The sequence below is a fragment of the Emys orbicularis genome, chromosome 22 (assembly GCF_028017835.1).
Source record: "Emys orbicularis isolate rEmyOrb1 chromosome 22, rEmyOrb1.hap1, whole genome shotgun sequence".
NCBI classification, from domain to species: Eukaryota; Metazoa; Chordata; order Testudines; family Emydidae; genus Emys; species Emys orbicularis.
In genome coordinates this window covers 7,744,404-7,765,258 of record NC_088704.1, presented here as the reverse complement: position 1 = coordinate 7,765,258, position 20,855 = coordinate 7,744,404, and the positions used below count along the sequence as shown (strand labels likewise).

The following is a 20,855-nucleotide window of genomic DNA, read 5'->3' as shown; positions in this document are numbered from 1 at the left end:
CTCCTCCAGTTGTAAAGTCAGGCTGCCTTAGCAGAGGCCTCAGATGCAATAGGACATTATAGCAACCCCGCAAAATTACTTAAAATAGCTTTTTTTAGTGATCAAAATGTCACAGTTTACAATGCAGTATCTCTGGACCTTCCCGGGCTAGAGGCAAAGTCTGTGCATCCCACTGGAAAGCAAGAAATCTCCCCTTTCCTGTGTCTAGCTCACCAGGGTCACAAGAGATCAGGCTTCAGAACTATCAGTGGTTCTGAAATAACAATTGTCCAAGCTGGGCCTCCGACCAGTATAATCTGAGGAGGAATTTCTCCTTCAGAAGAGAAGGGAGGGAACATTTCTCAGAGAAGCTGATTAAAAAAGAAAATGGCGGCTGCGCAAAGCCAGTCGGAGCCTTGGCACGTTACAAGCAGTCCCTGGCTTTGATAGCACCTCAGCTTCCGCTTCTGGCCCTATCTAGATCTTGTTCTCTGTCCCCCCTGCCTCTCCCACCCACCCTCTCCTGGCCCCTGACTGAAAGTAAGCAACCCAAAGTGCCCCAGGGTAATCCTAAGAAACCAGCCAACTCCGCATAGTCACATACCCAACTGCCCCCCCAGATCTCGCCCACACTCAGATCCTGAGTCCTGCAGGTTCGCTCTACCCGTCTTCAGAAATCACCTGCTGCTGCTGCTGCCACCGCCTCCGATCACGCTACAATTCGAGAAAACAGAGCGGCAGCATGAAGGAACACAGATGGAGTCAGAGAAGCTGCCCCGGGCTACCGCGCGTCTGCCGTTTTTATCTTTAACCGCCGGTGCAAGGAGTTTGGAAACCTCACTTCAGAGCCCTGGCAGTCTCCCCTGGCTAAGCAGCCTTCGTGTGTTCCATACGAAGGCTTGAACAGTTCCACGCCTGCCCCGTGCAGCTCTCTATATTGCAGCCTGCTCTGGGGTGCAGAAGGCAGCTAGCGCACAGTAACATCACAGCACAGCGGGGTAAAGCTTTAATGTCTATTCGGGGCATACGAGACTCAGTTTCTACGGGCTTGTCCGACGGTGCATACGGCTGTTCGAAACAACGGCTATCTGCTACCGCTGTCGGGTGTTAGAAATCAGACCTCCAAACCAGCGCTGGCGTGGCCGTCGTTAAAATGGTTACATTTGGCCTTTTGCCCGACTGACATACCGTCGCCGTGGCAGCATTCTCTATGCGTTGCACCGCCGTCCCGTAATGTGACGGTCACTGTTTTTAGGATTTGTGGCTACGGTGTTAGCGCCTTCCCGTCCTCAGTCAGGACGATCAAGGCCCCATTGTTGCTAGACGCTGGACAAGCACATTGGAAGCCAAGGGGCCAGATCACGAATGCTGGTGATGCAAAGGGGCCGTAATCTGGCTGCAAGCGGTCAGCAGAGGATTCCGCTATCGGAGGGCAAGGCCCAAATTGGCTGCAGCTGGGTCTTGTGCTGGCAGCTTTGCACCTCCCGGCATAGGAGGGATGTTGGGGGAGCAGGTAAGTCAGGGGAGGGGGGTGGTTGGAGAGTGAGCGAAGCTTAGAGCAGCTACTGGGGCTGAATCTTCCCCTGTCCTATGCTGATGGAGCTTGTACCAGGAGAGAATCTAGTCCATGGTCCCTGCCGCAAAGAGCTCAGAATCTACTATGACATCAGTCAGCTGCAAATGGCATTTGCATCATCAACCAGTAAGCGTGTCCCATGGCAGAGCCCCTGCAAACAGTTCTAGATCCCATCATCTTATTAAAGGGAATCGGGGGGGTGGGGGAGAGTACGGCAGATGGAGCAACCTGATTGGTGGCCGTTCATTTCAAGCCACTTCACTGACGTATTAACAACGCCGTGTGTTGGAAGTACGCTACGGAGCCACCGCGCCCTCCTGAACATCAACATAGGCAGGGAAAATGTGGACCAAAAATGTGATTAGCTTTTCTAATTTTAGGCCGGCTTGTTCTTTCCTTAGAACAGATGTAAACACAGTACGGGCTTTGCAAACTCACAGGGCGTCAGGACCCTGCAAAACAACCCGCCTGAAAAAACCCTCAACATCAGTCACACAGACACCCATGGAACGAACGGAGCACGTACCGAGCGCCACAGCTTAGTCATTTGCATGTCGTTGCAGCCACAGGCCTGTGCATAATGCGATTATGGGCTGTTTAGTTTACCTTTTTTGTGACGATGCGGCATAAATCTCTGCTTTGGCCGAATGAATCCAAACAAATGACTATTTCTCCTGCTATTGTAGCTTGTCCACCGGCCACCGGGGGAGCTCTGCGGGGGTGGGGGGAGTGTGGGTGGCAAAGAGCAGACTTCTGCAAGGATGGCAAAAGAGGCTAAAAAACTATCTGGGGGGAGGCTGTCAGGAGGAGACGGTAGCACAGCTCCTAAACCACGCGACAGCTGGGCCAGACTGCTTTGGGGCTTCGCTGGGCCACACAACATAGCTGGTGCGTCCCCCTGCCACACACAACTTAAGAGTTTATCCCTGCAGGGTTTAAGAGTTCTGCATGGCTGGCACGTTTCTCTGCTGCACAGCTCCTAAGACATTAGAGCAGGGGTCGGCAACCTTTCCGAAGTGGTGTGCCGAGTCTTCATTTACTCACTCTAATTGAAGGTTTCGCGTGCCAGTCATACATACATTTAAACGTTTTTAGAAGGTCTCTTTCTATAAGTCTATAATATAGAACTAAACTATTGTATGTAAAGTAAATAAGGTTTTTAAAAGGGAATGGTATAATGGGCTAGCCTAATTTTGGCAATTAATTGATCTTTGACTATTAGCAGTAAATATGCCCAATGGCCTGTGATGGGATGTTAGATGGGGTGGGATCTGAGTTACTACAGAGCGTTCTTTCCTGGGTGTCTGGCTAGTGAGTCTTGCCCACATGCTCAGCGTTTAGCTGATCGCCATATTTGGGGTCGGGAAGGAATTTTCCTCCAGGGCAGATTGGCAGAGGCCCTGGGGGTTTTTCACCTTCCCCTGCAGCGTGGGGCACGGGTCACTTGCTGGAAGATTCTTTGCACCTTGAAGTCTTTAAACCATGATTTGAGGACTTCAGTGGCTCAGACATAGGTTTGATACAGGAGTGGGTGGTGAGATTCTGTGGCCTGCATTGTGCAAGAGGTCAGACTAGATGATCATAATGGTCCCTTCTGACCTTAAAGTCTATGATTCTATGCAGAGCCCCCCGGACCGGTGGCCAGGACCCGGGCAGTGTGAGTGCCACTGAAAATCAGCTTGCGTGGTGCCTTCGGCGCATGTCCCATAGGTTGCCTACCCCTGCATTAAAGCATGGAACCACTCCAGCCGGGCTTCTGAGCTCTGGATAGCAGGCCCCTTCCCCATGGGCACAGCTCTTGTGCCATGCAGAATTCTTGTCTCCCCACCAGTTGCCATTCGCTGCAAAACCTAAATGTGCTGCAGAATTCAGCGCAGCTGTGTCGCATAAATCACAGGACCCTGCTGCATCATTTAGATCTATTGTGCCATGCGCCCCACAAGGCTTTGGATATATTCTATGCTCCATCCTTCTTCTGTACCTCGTCTATTGAGCCTGACAAGTTCCTCAGCGCAGGGACCTAGCACACTGCAGGCACCATATAAATAATAACCACCATACAGGAACTTTGCACTCCTGTGATCCATTCAAGCTGGGCCGACAAATGATCCTGCCAAAATTGTCACGCAGCCGAAGGATCCAGGTTTTTATGGGGGGCGGTGATTCAGAAAATGGGCTCTTTAACATCCTACGAAATCTGGTAATATTTCACTGTGAAGGAGGAATGTTGCTGTTTGCCTCTGAAAAAGGCAAATGCGTGAAACTACTTTTACCACAAACAACCTCTGTTCCACGGTAATTCAGACAATTTGCACAAGCCATGCTGACAATTACGGATGCTTTTAAGTGCTTAGTGTTGAGCCAGTGAAATTTTCTGGCTGCAAATTCTATTAGTTCTACAATATACACAGAGAGCGGGAGAGAGAGATTTCCACGTGAAGTTTCTTCTGGTGGAAAGAGATGCTGTGTTGACAGCTCTGGAGCTGGGGAATTTGTATTTCTATGTAATATGGGCAGCAATGGGGACTTGAACTGACTCCTTTGCTTTCCGGGGGCTGGGGCTGTGGCCGGGGGGGAAGGGGGGCAGCGGGAAGGGAGACTTGCGCTGCAGCGGTTCCAGTTCTGGATGGGAGCTGGTGTGGATGGGCCAGGAGGAGTCACTTGAGAGACAGCGTGTCAATATAGAGGAAATGCAGGGCGTGGGGGTCAAGAGAGGACCCCAGTATGAAAACTGCCTGTCTTAGGCACTTTCCGTCCCTTCTCTTTGGTCTTTCCGTCCCTCCTCTTCTCAGGGGATTGGTCCTGCTTTGAGCAGGGGGTGGGACTAGATGACCTCCTGAGGTCCCTTCCAACCCTGATATTCTATGATTCTTGGCCATTGGTTCCACTGTCGTCACGATGCTGAAAGCATCCCAGCCTGCTTAGTAAATGGCTTGCATCTCAGCCATGTGAGGGACCCGGTTTCATTGCGTGAGGAACGTGTGTGGCCGTGAAGAGGGTTCCGTGCCCAGAGTGTATAATTAGCCCCGGGCGCCCCCGGGCTAAGCCTTTAAGTCCCTTTTTGTAACTGGCAGCTTGGGAAACACCCAGGCTCTCTCTGTACCTGAAAGACTCCGATAGAAGGAGAAGTTACGCTTGAGGACATGAGCTGAGAGCACACGCTGGGATGAGCAGGAATCTTCCTCCTGCAGTGCCCATGATAAAGCTTTACTCCGCTAGCTAAGTAGCTAAGAGGCTGGCATGACAGTCACTGCCAGAAGCAACTCTTAGCTGGCATCTCCTATTTTCCTACGTAGGAAGGGATAGACGGTGGGTGGCTAAGGATGGGGATTTGTGTGCTCACCCCTAGCAAAATAGTCCCACAAGGGAGATGGAGAATTAGTGAGACATTTCAGAAAGCTCTCCTGGCCCGTCACTGCTCTCTGCCATTTCCCTTCTTCCTCCCAACTCTGATGCACTGGCCAGAATCCCAGGCTGGAGGTAACTTTACTCTGCCCCCAGCTTGTCTCTGAGCTGCCCTGGACTTGAGCATCTCACGGCCTGTTTTGCGCAGGATAATTCAGTGCATTTTTACAACTCCTTCAGTTCAGGAGCGCCGCCAGCTTTTCTGCCGCCCTAGGCAGTGGAAGGTCCTGCCCCGAAATGCCGCCCCCCACAGAGGCGGCGGAAGGTCCTGCTGCCGAAATACCACCGCGGTCGCCGCCCCCCAAATTTTAGCGCCCTAGGCACCCGCCTAGGTCACCTAATGGGTTGCGCCGGCCCTGCTTCAGTTCCACACAGAGTACCGTAGAGGGATCAGTTCACCACTCCAAGATAACTTCTGAGCTGCTGGGCCTCCACCTCTCCTATTGCAGCATCACATGTCACTTTCTGAGGTGGCTAAATATAGATTTGTGCCTAACTTTAGCTGCTTCGCTTTCATAGATCCTAAAGCCAGAAGGAACCCCTCTGACCATCTTAGTCTGACCTGTGTAACACAGACCATAGGACTTCCTGGAATCAATACCTGTTTGAACTAGAGCAGATCTTTTGGAAAAACCTCTGATCTTGATTTAAACACTGCCAGCGATGGAAAACCCACCACAACTCTTGGTAAGCTATCCCAATGGTTAATTAGCCTCACTGTTAAAAATACATGCCTTATTTTCAATCTGAATTTGTCTGAAAATTTGGACGTAAGCAATTTGTCTCAGACAACATAGCAAGTCCGTGGCAGTCTCAGGACAAGAACCCAGGCGTTCTGCCTTAACGGCTAGCTCCCACTGGCTCTCTCTATCCCGTATTGCTGTGTAAAACAGGGACTAAATATAGAGCAAAGCAAAAAAGACAATGGTTTTGTAACCAAAACCCATTTGCATTCAGAAAAAAAAAATCCGTCAAGTCAGGGAATGTGTAATCAATTAGTAAAGCCTCAAAAACACTCTCAAAACAATAATTAGTCATGTCAGAAAATTCTACAGCAATCAAACCAGCAGATGAGCAGAACACACTCTACTCAGGGAACCAAAATCCTAAACTATGGGAGGAAAAAACAGATTTCTTGGTGCATTTCTCTTGAGATCACAACTTCCGCATTAACCAGGGAGATGCTGGAGTTGTCAGGGTATATTAACCACTTCACTGCTGCCGCATGGGCTGGGCATGATGCGTGGGGCAAAACGTATTGCCGGCTGGGACCCATGCGCTCCATTAAAATTCCTACTTGGCCGGCTCGTCAATGCCACTGGTAAGTGTATTTAAGTGGGAGGAGATCCAGGTGGGAGAGTGCTTGCATCTGGCGCTCTGCATCTAGGACACAGGGGAATACAGATTGGGGCATGCCCCTGGGTGAGGTGGCCTCACTAGCATGCTTTTTGCTCTTGAACAAAGCTCCCTATCCACTCCAGACCCTCAGCCAGCCTCTAGTGCAGTGCAGATCTAACCTTAAACCTATTCCTTCCTTGACAGCCTCATCCAGCCTCCTCCACAGTGAAGATTCTTTCATTGGCCTCTTTGCCAGCCAGCCAACCCAAGCAACCTGGGGTTGTCCCTCCCCACCAGGGTATGCTGAACACTGTAGAATGGTCCTGGGCTGAGCATTGGGATTTTCAGGTCCCATTTAAAGCCCAAGGAATAGGTTGGGAAAAACAAACCCTAAGCTGCCCCAGGCCTCGGGCACCGCTGCAACAGCTGCCACTCCGTCCGGTGGGCTGGAATAGCGGCTGCTGTCTCTCTCTGGCTCTGTGCAGACATTCCCAGCCACTGGGCCTGGCTCTGCGACATTCTGAGGGCCGAGCTGTGGCAACAGGCCATCAGCCTGCCTTGTGAACAAAGCTAAGCTGCTCTGCTCTGCAGCAGGGCGAGGGAGCTCCAGAGACAATTCCTCTCCCAGCTTCCCCTTCCTTTAGCATAGTGAATCTGCCAGAGCAGAGAGAAGGAGCACGGCCGTGGGATGGTTGGCCCCCCCAGACATGCTGGGAAGAAGCCACCCAAGGGGCGATTTAGTCCCAAGCATGTTACAACTAACAAGAACCTGATGCCAGTCTCAAAGGGAGCTCCCCGAATGCCTCTGATTCTGCCCACTCCTTTCTCTACATTCAGGTTTAGCCCCTAGGTAGCACCCTCTTCCAACACACCTGCTCCTGGGTATTAGCCAGGTCCCCATGCAGCTAGCTAAAAACAAGGCATGTGTGTATGCGCACGTGTGTGCGCACAAATACATGCATGGGCACACACATGCCTGCATTCACACAAGAATGCCCACGCGTGCGTGTGGGTGCACTCACAAAAATGCCCACACCGACATGGGTGCTCACACATACACGGGCGAGCAATGCGCCCAAGAATGCCCACACAAACGGGCCCACACACATGAACACATCTCTGCATACGAGCACAGATGCACGAGAATGCATCCGCAGACATGTTCCATTGTTGTCTGTAGTGGTGTTGTAGCTGAGTTGGTCCTAGGATATTAGAGAAACAAGGTGAAGGAGAGAATATTTTTTATTCACCAAACAAGGACACTCCACCAGAGAAGTACGTCACATTGTGGAACTGGCCACCCGAAGACCCTGACAGAACCTGCTTCAATGTAGAAAAAACCCCACAGACCACACACCCCTCGTTGTCACCTACCACTCCACACTGGAACCCCTCTGGGGTATCATTGAATAATTACAACCCATACTCAACGGGGACCACATCCTGAAAGCAATCTTTCCTGAACCCCGTCTTCTGGCCTTCAAACAACCCCCCAACCTCATCATCGGAAGCAAACTCCCCACAGACTAGGACACACCAACTCAAAGCGGTACCAGACCCTGCCAGAACACCAGATGCTAAACCTGCAGGCATATCTCCATTGCTGAGATGATCAACACCTCCCACAACACACCTTTCAAGATCCACGGCTATCACATGGACACATGTCTATCACAACATGTGGGGTACCTCGTCCAGAGCCCTCAATGCCCCAATAACAACTATGTGAATGAAACCAGACACTACGCTCTCAAACTCATAGACTTTAAGGTCAGAAAGGACCATTATGATCATCTAGTCTGACCTCCTGCACAACGCAGGCCACAGAATCTCACCCACCCACTCCTGTAACAAACCCCTAATCTATGCCTGAGTTATTGAAGTCGTCAAATTGTGGTTTAACAAACTCACATAGGAAAATGATAAAAGACAAAAACACTGTATCGCTTTGGGGCAAACACTCTTCACAAAACAATCACTCGATATCGGACCTCTCAGTCCTCATTCTCCAAGGAAACCTGCACAGTACCTCCAAAAGATGAGCCCGGGAACTTAAATTCATAACACTCGAAATCACGGTCTTAATAAAGACACTGTAACCCACTAACCCCCCTTCTTGTCCTATGACTGCAGGAGTGTTAATGGGCCACTTCACCCTGAATGGTCCCTTGGAATATGTGCTAATTACTCATGCTAAACAATCTGAGTACCTTTCCCAGACCTGAAGAAGAGCTCTGTGTAGCTTGAAAGGTTGTCTCCTGACCTTCACCTAAGGAAGCTGGTCCAATAAAAGATATTACCTCACCCACCTTGTCCACCCCCACCCCCACACATGCAAATAAAAGCACATCTTTAAGTAACCAGCAGCAGTCACCCTTGGGGAAGCAACAATACATTCCTGAGGATACAGGAGCGTTTTATTACCTAGCGCGCAGAAAACAAGAGTTGAAATACGTTTAGCAAATTCTAATTTTAAGAAATATTGCAAAACTAAATACTTTATCCTGGCCTTTTAAACTTAAATTAAGTCTCCCCCCTGACATTTTTCAGGCTCCGGTTTTGTTTTTATAACGCTGGCCATAAAGCAAGCGGGTAATTAGTAATAAAGGTGACACGCCTCGAAGTGATTTCTTGCTCGGAAGAGAAGCAAAGATGAGTTTTTCTGCCTTTATTTATTTAATTTATTTATTTATTTTTGGCCTGTTTCCTCAGTCTATTTTTGACCGTAGTTTATGTAAAGCACCTCCCGCAGCTCCATCCCCAAATTATGGGATGGACACAGCCTCCAAGGCCAGGACTGAGCCCTCTGTTGTTAATGATCAGGTAATTAGATCTAGGGATTATCACAGCTGCATGAGTGGAGTCTAGCTGGAGCCGGAATAGCTTGGCAAAGTTCACCTCTCCCCCCCCCCACGCCACTCTCTGAATAACCAGCACCACTGGGCAGTGTCCAGGTTTTCCCACACCCCCACCATCCAGCCCCGCTCTGTTCAGCTTATGAGACATGGACTCCTGCTCCAGGCGAGCTATATTTGATATCACAGGAGGGATTTTTTTTTTAGGACTGGAAATCCGGGCATATTCCTTTTACTTCCCTTCCATGCATGCTCTTATGTACCCAGAAGCCTTTGCTCCTGGTAGCTCCTGCCTGACTGGGAAGGAGAACAGTGTAATGTTCTGTGTAATGACCCCCCCCAGCTTTTAAAGAACCACGGCTCCCAGAGACTCCATCACAGGTTTCCCATCGAGCCCCGTGCATGTTGGGACAGGACTCGGGGAGTTTAGTCAGATAGGGGTGCAGTGCCGACAGGCCCAGGGAAGCTCAGAGTCACATATTATGCATCCGAAGAAGTGGGTTGTAGCCCACGAAAGCTTATGCTCTAATAAATTTGTTAGTCTCTAAGGTGCCACAAGTACTCCTGTTATATTGTGCTAATGAGTCTCAAGGGCTTCGCGTTTGGAGCTCAACGCATTATTGGGACGTGACAGCCAAGTCAACCCCAGCAACGCTGCTTGGCAGGGTGAGTCACCTGCAGACAGGCCAGTGCGAGAATGGGGCCGCTTGCCAGAGGACGGCTGCCAGTGTAGCTCACTGGTCAGTGCATCCCCCTTTGGGCCCAGTACACCAAGGACGTGAGTCTGTTACAGCTGCAGGAAAGGAGCCCGGCTCTTTAGCTCAAGCAGTAGCGGCGGCTGCATGCTTCTAGCTCTGGTGGTCCTTGGTTCCATCTGTAGCAGTGGCCATTATCCACGTAGTGGCTTGTCCAGAGACAGTTCGCAACTCACTGGTGAGCAGGTTGTGTGTCCTAATCCGTGCCTGATCCACACAGGATGGGAGTCTGTTCCAGCCCCGCTACAGAGCCTGGCTCTTCAGCTCAAGCTACAGAGACTCACGTGCTTAGCTCTGCAGATCCCTGGTGCTGGCCAAGACCGTGGTGGTCACACATGGAGCCTTGGACAGGAAAATATTCCAAATGTCAAGGCTGCAGCTGAGCCTGGAGCCCACGGGGGGAGGTGGAGGCAGAGTACATCCTGGTGCCTACCATCCGCCAGGCTGGAACTTGGAAGGGTACTATATCAGAGTGCACCCCTAGAACAGCTTAACTAGGGCGGTCCTGGCCTGCAGGGGAAGGGCACTAATGGCATGGACAGACCAGAGCCCCCGCGCTCAGGTGAAGGCAGAGCAGAAGGAGCAGCGCCAGAGCGCCAGGAAGAGAACACTGCACACAAAACTCAAGCAGAGCCGAAAAACACAATAGTGTCTGATTAGGAGTCCAAGGCCAGGCTTTAAAATAGGGGAACAAGCAAGAGGTAATTAATTAGTAGCTCCTCTCTCCTGTTATGAGTGTGTTACAAAGAAAATTACTCTCAGCAAGGAGTGAACAAGAAAGGGCAAGGGATGAGGGAGAAAGAAAGAAAGAAAGAAAGAAAGAAAGAAAGAAAGAGGAGCAGAGGAGACATCGTAGTGGAAAGGTTGGCTGCTAAAGGGGAAATATAAAGAGGTGAAGGGATAGAGAGTAAAGAGGTGGAGGGAGAGGAAAAAAGAAATAGGGAAGAAGTAAAGGCGGGTGGAAAGGGGGCCAAACAAGAGAGAGAAAAAGGACGCCAAAAAGAAAGAGGTGCATTAGGAAGAAATAATTTCTTTTCGGTATTTGGGGAATTGACGTGAAATTGATCTCATCAGACCAGGCAAATTTAGGTGATTTTGTTTCCATTCAGCAGGCAATTAGGTGGCCTGTCCAGTCCTCCCAACACTTTCCTCTCCCTCCTGGAAAAACCACTTCCACTCTCCAGGAAGGAGCAGTACAAATCAAAAAGCAAAGCTCCTCTTTTTAAATGGTGAGGCCCGTGCAGGTGCCTCTCTCTCTGGGGAACGGTTGAATGGCTGCTAGTGTCCTAACAAACTGCTGAGAAAGAGGCTTTAATTGTCAACAGTCTGTGGTGCAGTACCTTCCCTTGGAGACCTGTGCAGTAACATTATCTGGAACACTAACTGCTGAGTGTGCGTGCGTGCGTGCACGAGCGGTGGGGTGGAGGGAGACAGTAGGGCATCTGGCCACAGCGTCCCTAGTTCTATATAAAGCCCTAATGGGATCACATTGAAAGTACAGTACTGTGAGCAATTCTGCAGTCACCTTATCAGCGGAAGAACGTTTGCGAGAATCAAAAGGACAGGTCAGGCCGACCAAATGATTCAGGTCTGTGGAGTGAGTTATGAATAGGGATCGGTTACCACGTAGCTGCCCTGGCTTAGGAAAAAAGGCACCGGTGCATTTTGTGATAGGGACAAAACAGGGCGTTTCATGCTGCAATGAGTAATTAAAATAATTATCTGTGACTAATTTAAAAATGGTTTTCCGAGGCAGCATGGCCTAGTGGGTAGGGCCCTGGACTGGACTCAGAATGCCCAGGTTCTATCCCTGGCCTGCCACTGACCTGCATGGAGCAAGTCACTTCCTGCCTCAGTTTCCCCTCCTGTCCTCTGTCTGTCTCGTCTGTTTAGCCTGAAAGCTCCTCAGCTCAGGGACTGTACATACGGCACGTAGCCCTGATCACAGTTACAGCTCTCTGGGCCTTGACACAGATTCTGGGCAAAATTCCCAAAAGCACCTAAGTGCCTTACGAGCACTAAGTCCCATTGACTTTTAATGAGTCTTTTAGGCTCCCAAGTGCCTGTGGGACATAGGCCTTGTCTACAGTACAAACGCCTTGCTGGTATAGCTGTTCTGGTAGAGGCCCCTAGTGTAGATGCAGCTGATGCCAACAGGAGCTTTTCTGCTGGCCCAGGAACACCCCCCCCCCCAAATGATATTAGCTATGCCAACAGAAGCCCTCTTCTGCTGGCATAGCTGCAGATACACTGGGGTGTGGTTTTTTTTGCCAGCATAGCTTGTCAGCTGGGGGTGTGTGTGAGTTTTTTACACCCCTGACCAACACAAACATTGTCGTGAAAACCTGGCATGACTCTTAAATCACTTCGGTGCTTCTGAGAATGTTCAACCAGCTGTCCCTGGAAGCCCATGGAGCTATGCCAATTGACAGCCCCTGAGGATCTAGCCTAGATCATCATAGCTAAGTGAAGAAGCAGTTCTGGACCCAAAAGGCTACCTGAAAATACAGGACAAACAGGCAAAGGAGAAACAAACAGGCGGAGCTCATCGGACAATTTTATGCAGGAAGGATGGGGATTCTGTCTACATTACATAAGAACATAAGAACGGCCGTACAGGGTCAGACCAAAGGTCCATCTAGCCCGGTATCCTGTCTACCGACAGTGGCCAATGCCAGGTGCCCCAGAGGGAGTGAACCTAACAGGTAATGATCAAGTGATCTCTCTCCTGCCATCCATGTCCACCCTCTGACAAACAGAGTCTAGGGACACCATTCCTTACCCATCCTGGCTAATAGCCATTAATGGACTTAACCTCCATGAATTTATCCAGTTCTCTTTTAAACGCTGTTATAGTCCTAGCCTTCACAACCTCCTCAGGCAAGGAGTTCCACAAGTTGACTGTGCACTGTATGAAGAAGAACTTCCTTTTATTTGTTTTAAACCTGCTGCCTATTAATTTCATTTGGTGACCCCTAGTTCTTGTATTATGGGAATAAGTACATAACTTTTCCTTATCTACTTTCTCCACATCACTCATGATTTTATAGACCTCTATCATATCCCCCCTTAGTCTCCTCTTTTCCAAGCTGAAAAGTCCTAGCCTCTTCAATCTGTCCTCATATGGGACCCGTTCCAAACCCCTAAACATTTTAGTTGCCCTTCTCTGAACCTTTTCTAGTGCCAGTATATCTTTTTTGAGATGAGGAGACCACATCTGTATGGAGTATTCAAGATGTGGGCGTACCATCGATTTATATAAGGGCAATAATATATTCTCCTTCTTATTCTCCATCCCCTTTTTAATGATTCCTAACATCCTGTTTGCCTTTTTGACCGCCTCTGCACACTGCGTGGATGGCTTCAGAGAACTATCCACGATGACTCCAAGATCTTTTTCCTGATTCGTTGTAGCTAAATTAGCCCCCATCATGTTGTATGTATAGTTGGGGTTATTTTTTCCAATGTGCATTACTTTACATTTATCCACATTAAATTTCATTTGCCATTTTGTTGCCCAATCACATGTGGTTAGAGTACCAAGCTCCTCAATCCATCTCTAATTTCCAGGGAGACGCTCAGGCTATACTGGATGGCTGGATGCTCTTTCTGCCTTTAAATGGCCCTGTCTTTCCTGCCCCAAAGGGCTACGGGCAGGGAGAAGCTAGCAAAGTAAGCACAGTTCTCCCCCGTCTTGCCTCTGAAAATTGCACCGTTCCTGCTGTCATGCGTTTTGGTAATCTTCCTCGCCTCGTTCTCTCCCTCTCCCACTGCAAGAGGGGATGAAGCGTTGACAGCTGTGATGCCGGGATTTTTCTCTTGCTTGAAATGCATTAATTTGTAAATATCTTCATTTATATGTAAATGTGGCATTCTTATCCCTGAAGTCCTGTCGCCAATCTAGCAAAAGCACCAGCAGCCCTTGCCTCCAACTTGATTCCTCTTCGTATAACGGTTGGGTTGTTGGCTTCCTCCCCCCTCTCCCTTCCCTTAAATTTTAGTTTAAAAGCTTTCTTCCTCTCGAACGCCTCCCTCCCCCCTGCTCTTTGGATGAGCGCAGGTAGGAAAGAACCATTGTACCAACATTTCACGTCTTGACATGTCCATCAAAAGCAGCTGCTCTCGTTTCACTAAAAAGCAGCCTCGCAGACTTTCAGCTGTCATGAGACGAAGTACTAGCATCCAAGTTTCCAATCAGCCTTTGCAAAGATCGGCAGATATTCGGAACTGGGTCAGGAGAGACAATGCAGAGAAAGAGAGGAAGATAGGAGGTGCCACAAAGGAACTGGCAAGGCAGTAGAGAACAGGCGACATTCTCGCTCCGGCTCATCACGGTCTTTGTCACGAGGATGAACGTCATGATTTACAACGCACGGTTGGCTCGTTGGCCATGCTTTGCGCTTTGATTGGCTTCCAATATGCCTCTTCCTTAGGGGTTCTCCAGGTGATGACAGTGGAACGGGCACAGAAAAGGTCAGAGTCACTGAGCGTCCTGATTTCAGTTGCAGTCCTTGGAGACATTAACATGCTCGACATGGGCTCCAGAGAGGAGATGCCCTGGATACGAGCCTCAAATTCCCGGCCACCTGAGTGCAGAATGCTACCGTTCAGACCCAGTAACATTCCAGCCCCAGGGCACTGCTGTAAATGACCGCGCAAGGGGCTGGGCAGTGAAGAATCGGACCCCAGCAGGCCAACACAAACTCATGAGATTCCATCCCGGGCCTCAGAGGGTCGAGTTCACACTGTGATCATGGCCTTGGGGACGAGCAACAAACAGAACGGAACTTTGCTGGAGAATGGAACGGCCCATCTCAGACTTCATACAGACACAGTCATGTTTTTCGTAACCTTAATCCCAGTCTCCGAGGCCTCTTAGGTACTGGAGGGCCCTCTGCTGCCTCAGGGTGACCTAGGCCATGGCTGACTCTAGACGTATGGGAAGCCCACAACTGTATATGGGGGCCCCACCCATTAAACTGTCCAAGTGTTGGTCTATGGCCCTGTACACCTCAAAATATGGCGTTGAGGCCTAGGTGCATCCAGACCAGGCTCGGGTGCCTTCCTTAGGGCTCTGAAATGGTACCTGGAATGCTCCAGAGCCCACCGCTTTCTGCAGCAGGCAGAATTTCACTGGGAGTGAAAATTCACTGGGGGCTCAAACTTCATCTTTCCGGGGGGTGGGGGGGAGCTAGATTCCAGGATAGGGTCCCAGTGAGGAAGAGGCGAGGCCCACAGGCGATCAGGGAGGTTGCATCAACGTGGATGAGGTTGCTGCCCGTCAGGATCTTGCCTGTCTCCTCTGCCCAGCTGCCAAATCCTCTCACCTGGGCTCTGCTCTATATCTTTGTGGGAAGGATCCCAAATGCTGTGGCCTGTTACCGGACAGAGCAGGCAGTGCCCAGCCGTTCAGCTATTGACCAGCAAATTGTTTCAGCAACTCAGGGTACGAAAGCCTCACTGTTCAGCTCACGGGCTTAGTAAAGGGGATGGACAAACAACAGCGTTTGTGTCCGATGCCAGCACCTCTCGCTCGGTGGAGCCATTGAGTCCTGGCTAAAGCTTCCAGTCACCCGCACTCCTTTCAAGCAGGTATCGACCCATTAGAGAGGCCTGGATGCACAACAGGAGTTAGGTGTTGTGATGCTGAGCCTCACAACTAACCCCTTGCCTTTTGGCAATAAAAACTATATTATGATTGGTATCCAACTAACTTATAGGCACCTAGAAAATCACAGGCACACACCGGGATTCACGAAGCCTGAGGGAGACGCCGAATGGGGAGAGATGATGCCTTCGACGGTGGTTCACAAACGCCAGCATGCTGGGCTAGCCAACGGGAGAGGCTGACCAGAGGGGTGTATGTTAAGTCCTGCCCCTCTCACGGAGATAGGCGCCTAGCTCTGCTAGCGATTCTCAGCTGCGAACCCTCTCTGGCATTAGGCCCCTAGGCTACAGTCACTGCCAGGCCTGTGCTCTCTCACTCGTTATCTCTCTGGCACAAACAACTCTATAATGATTTATTGACAGTGGGACAACGGAAGTAGAGAGACAGAGGGAGCCCTGCACTGGGATATCCCATAGCCCGGTCATAAGAGCACTCACCTGAGAGGTAGCTGATCCCTTCTGCCTCTCGGTGGAGGGGACTTGAACCAGGGCCTCTCACATCCCAGGAGAGTGCCCTGACCACTGGGCTAAAGGCTATGAGGGAGCTCCTCCTGTCCCCTCTACCCAGGCGGTTCTGTGTGAAGTCCTGAGGGGCCCGAGCTGGTTGGCGCGCTCAGAGGGCACCGACCCGATCGGGCCCCAGTACCTCGCATGTGAGTTAGGCCTATCTTCCCTGGCTCGCAAATCGCTCTGGGGCTAAGGCAGGAGACAGGTGCCTAGAAGGCGGCAGCGGTGCAGGTGGTCAGAGGCAGAAACAGTGGCACCGAGGGAACTTTTACAGCAAGAACATCGGTGTTGAGTGAATTTAGGAGCCTACAGGGTTTGGCGGTAGTTTTGTGAATCGCAGTGGGAGCCTAAACCCGGGACTTAGGTGCTTAAACCCAGACATAGGTGCGTAAGTCTGTGGTTTAGATATGTAAATACTTTTGTGAATCTAGGCTAGAGTCATAGAGTTGAAGGCCAGAAGGGACCACACCAGACCCTCTAGTCTGACCTCCTACAAATCACAGGCCATCACCACCCAGCCACCCCCACCTCTTGCTCCACAACCAGAATGAGACCAAAGTATTGCAGCCCTCAGGAGATTCAACAGTTGTGTGCCACAGGCAGAGAACAGGAGGGACTGAGGTGCACCAGTGCCTGAGGTCCCTGCAATGACGGAGCATTGATAAAGTGAGAGACACCCAGATGATCCGAGCAAGTGACCTGCACCCCACACTGCAGAGGAAGGCAAGAAAACCCCATGGTTCTTGCCAATCTGACGTAGGGGAAAATTCCTTCCTGCCCCCACGTCTGACAATCAGTTAGACCCAAGTATTGAGTATCTGAGACAATGCCCACTTCTGCTACGTCTATTGAATGTGTGTCAGGTATTGCATCAATATTTGGGGGTGCTATTAGGTTGTCTGGGTTGGAATTAGGGTTCTGAACCCCCCTAGACTTTGGAGGCATTTCTATCCAGATCTCAGTCAACGACAGCAGCTTGGACCCATCTCTGGAAATGATTCAGGTGTTTCCTGTTCCACACCTCTGGATTATAGCCTACACTTGCTGGATGTTAGCTGTCTGTATCAGTATCAGCACTGGGCAAAGAGAGTAAATACATCACAGAGAGTACAATATAGATGTCCCAATTGTCCTAAAAATGAGTGGTCTGTGCATGCTTTGCCTCATGGTAGGTTTGCACAGTTCAGACCAGGATGAAGACACACAATCTCCCCCTCCCTTCACCCCCACACACAATGTTTTAACCCAGTAGAATCCTCTGAAATTGCTATCTCATATAACTTAGGAAAGTTCAGAGCACCCTCTTCAATGGAGGTGCAATTGCTTACCGCACTGTTGACTGGTACACCAAGTCCTCTCTCTTGCGATAATTCTCCATGTGCGAGTAGTTGGTGGAGAACATGGCATCAAAGGTGAAGATCTTCTGTTTGATGGTACCACCATCTGTTACCTGCCAAGGACACACACGTGTATAAGAATTTGATAGCTGGGCTTGTCCTAAATGGGCAGACAGATCAGCAGCATTGTACATCTTACTGGACCAGCATTTGATTCAGAGATGGGTCCAAGCTACCAAGTTCAGAGCCAAACTCCCTCAGAGTTTATGAGGTGTTCAGATCTGGAGTCTCCATTTGGCTCCATCTCTACGTTTGATGCACAAGCTTTCAGGCTAAAGTAGGGGTGGCTTTTTTATTTGTCAACCATGATCCCTACAGGGACAAAGAGACCAGTCTAGCTCAAATCCCTGTGTAACAAAAACGTATGTTTCCCCAGCACACAGCTCTGCATGGGGCCATGGGCTTTTCCCAGGTGGAGAAGAAACACCTGGAGTCTCCTCCTTCACAATGAATGGAAGTGACCTCTGTTGGTCAGTGAAAGTTCCACAGAAAATAGACAACCATGTGGCTCATTGGGCTAGTTCCCATAGCTCGCGAGCCCCACGCCATCCGCCCCATGCTGCCTCTGAGTCCCTGGCAGTGCTCGCTGATAGTAAAGCACAGCAGCCAGCAAACCCATGATCTCATGCCAACCCAGATCTCCTTCCAAAATCTGACTGCGTGGGGGAGGGCAGAGCTTCTTCCTCTTATGATCAGACACTGGCCCAAACTACCAAGTTTAGAGGGGTTCCAATCCAGAGTGGTTGGCCAACCTGTTACAGTGATAGAGACCAGAGTTTGAGGGTGTTTAGATCCAGGAGTTTGGTACCGGACCTGTCTCCAGTAATTGTCTATCACATGTTTTATAAATCACAAGAGAAGAGCACCCATCCAATGCTCCAGGTGCCCTCAGACAGACAGACATGTCAGTTACCCCGAGATCCAATGGAATCACCTAGCTGGAACAGAAACGTAACACAAACTAATCTACCTCCTCACACAATCCCCCAAACCGTAGACCACCATTACTGAGCCCTACCCAACGCCCAGCTCCTCCCAGAGAAGGACGGATGGTCCAATGGTTAGCGTAGTAGCCTCACTTTTAGGACACCTGAGTCCAATTGCCAGCACAGCCACAGACTCCCTGGGTGACCGTGGGTAAGTCTCTCTGGGCCTCAGTGCCCCACCATAGTATGGGGATAACTGCACTTCTCTGCCACCCAGGGGTGTTGGTACACTGACTCTGTTAGAGATTGTCAGGGGCTCAGATGCTCTTGTCATGCAGGCTAGATAAGGACCTTAGCTAGAAGACAGAAAAGGTGAAAACCTTGAAGGTGTCTCCCTCCCCCCCCCTTCATCTTTTCTGTCCGCTTTTAAATTTTTATTTCCTTTTCCCACAAACCATTAAAAAAACAAACCCGCCCCACTCTCATCTGCTAGGCTGTTATCTCTGCAAAGCTCCCTGCTATCCCATCACAAGAGCAGGGGCCTTTTCTCCGGCTTCATTTTCTCTGACTCCTATCTCCAGCCGGCTGGTCTGATTTTCTCGTTAAAGGAATCTTATTGTAAAAGGCGGGGGGGATTAAGTTGCCCTGTCGTCTCCGTCCCCCCCGACTCCATTCTCTGTAAAGCTTCGAGATTTATAACGCCCCCCCCCCTCCTCCAACACACATACTTTGACTTTTTGTGTTTAAGGCTGTTCAAAAACAAATTAGTACAAAGTTTTTAAAAAAGTAAATGGGAGAGAGAGAGAGAACAAAAAATAATCCAGAGGGGAGGATAAAATAAAAGAAAGAAACTTTGATCCACTGTTCACGCTGTTGGCTTTTGAGGTCTGGCAGTGGGGCTACAATTCCCGCAGACTGCCAGAGGGTCCAGGAGCTCGCCTGCGCCGTGCGAGCGCCGTAAGAAACAGGCCAGGGCTTTCAAAGCCTTCCCGAGCAGCAGGGCTGTGTGACTTAGCCCGCCGTGTGGCTGCATTTTACCGCTTGTCTCAGCAGCTTCATGATAAAAATCGGACCCTGAACACTCTGCAAGGGACCTGGCTGCATGTGGATGGGGATGGTGCCTCTTGAGTAGCAGCTCTGGGTCAAAATGTTACCCTGAGTGGGGAGCACAACAAAGGAGCTCCCTGATTTTCTCTTCCCCTTGTAGCCACTGTCCCCACTGGCTGTCACCCCACCTAGATCACCGGCTACGACGAGAACATAAGAGCAGCCAAACTGGGTCACACCAATGGTCCACCTAGCCCAGTATCCTGTCTTCCGACAGTGGCCAATGCCAGGTGCCCCAGAGGGAATGAACAGAACAGGGAATCATCAAGTGATCCATCCCCTGTCGCCCATTCCCAGCTTCTGGCAAACAGAGGCTAGGGACACCATCCCTGTCCATCCTAGCTAATAGCACGAATTTATCTAGTCCTTTTTTAACCCTGTTATAGTCTTGGTCTTCACAACATCCTCTAGCAAAGAGTTCCACAGGTTGACTGTGCGTTGCATGAAGAAATACCTCCTTCTGTTTGTCTTAAACCTGCTGCCTATTCATTTCATATGGTGACCCCTAGTTCTTGTGTTAGGAGAGGGAAGGGGCAAGGATGAAACAGAGGGGAGAGAAAGTCCATGTGTCCTGTGGCTCAGCAAGCAATGGGGACCCTAGCTCTCCATGGGCAAGGAGAGATTTGTGGTGCATGAACCCAATGCTGCTGCGAATAAAAGGTGGATCTATGTCCTTTAAACACAAAGGGGGTCTGTTGCGTATGTGACTCCTTTCCGTACGTCTCAGCGAGTCAGCAAGATGCACTAACGGGCCTACCCGTGAAACGTCCACTGCAGGACTTTAAAATTCCACTAAAGCTTTAACTAGCTCTTCCATTTCCCCTTAGAGCTTGTATTTCTCACTTAGCCCATCTGAAAATTAGAACCTGAGAGCCGAACACTGTGTGAATATCAGGAATCCAGATTCGGGTCCGATCCATTTGGAATCCACATCCCCGATATGAATTTCACAGCAGGTGTTCATCTCTAAAACGGGCCAAATCAACTTGCAGCTCCTGGATGCTGCGCTGTTCAAGGCCTAGATCGGGATCCAAATTGTGCATGTCGGGCTCATATCTATTTAAAACAAAGGAGTAAACGTGCTAAGGGAATAAAGCGCTCCTGGCACCTCGAAGCTATTTCAGAGTCATTCAGCGGCTTATATGGGAACTGCTTGCACAAATGGAGCCAATAAAATCCAGGAGCAGCACTTTGCAAATACACGGGAGAAGGAGTCAGCCATGTACATCACAGAGAACGACATTGTAAATACAAAGCTACTGCCGCTGAGCGGTGTTGGGAGTCCGGCTATGCTGCCTCAAGGCATTTTGCAGCAAGGGCTTTGCCTGCGTGGCAAATATGTT

The 20,855-nt window shown here is 50.0% G+C and overlaps 1 protein-coding gene across 1 annotated transcript in view; it reads right to left on the bottom strand.

The window, feature by feature from the left end:
• Positions 1-20,855, bottom strand: part of IGSF21 (immunoglobin superfamily member 21) — a 164,616-nt gene that overhangs the window by 96,258 nt on the left and 47,503 nt on the right. Inside the window, exon 2 of the mRNA XM_065421377.1 lies at positions 17,411-17,532. Coding sequence (XP_065277449.1) covers positions 17,411-17,532 — 122 coding nt within the window. The remainder of the gene's footprint in view (positions 1-17,410; positions 17,533-20,855) is intronic.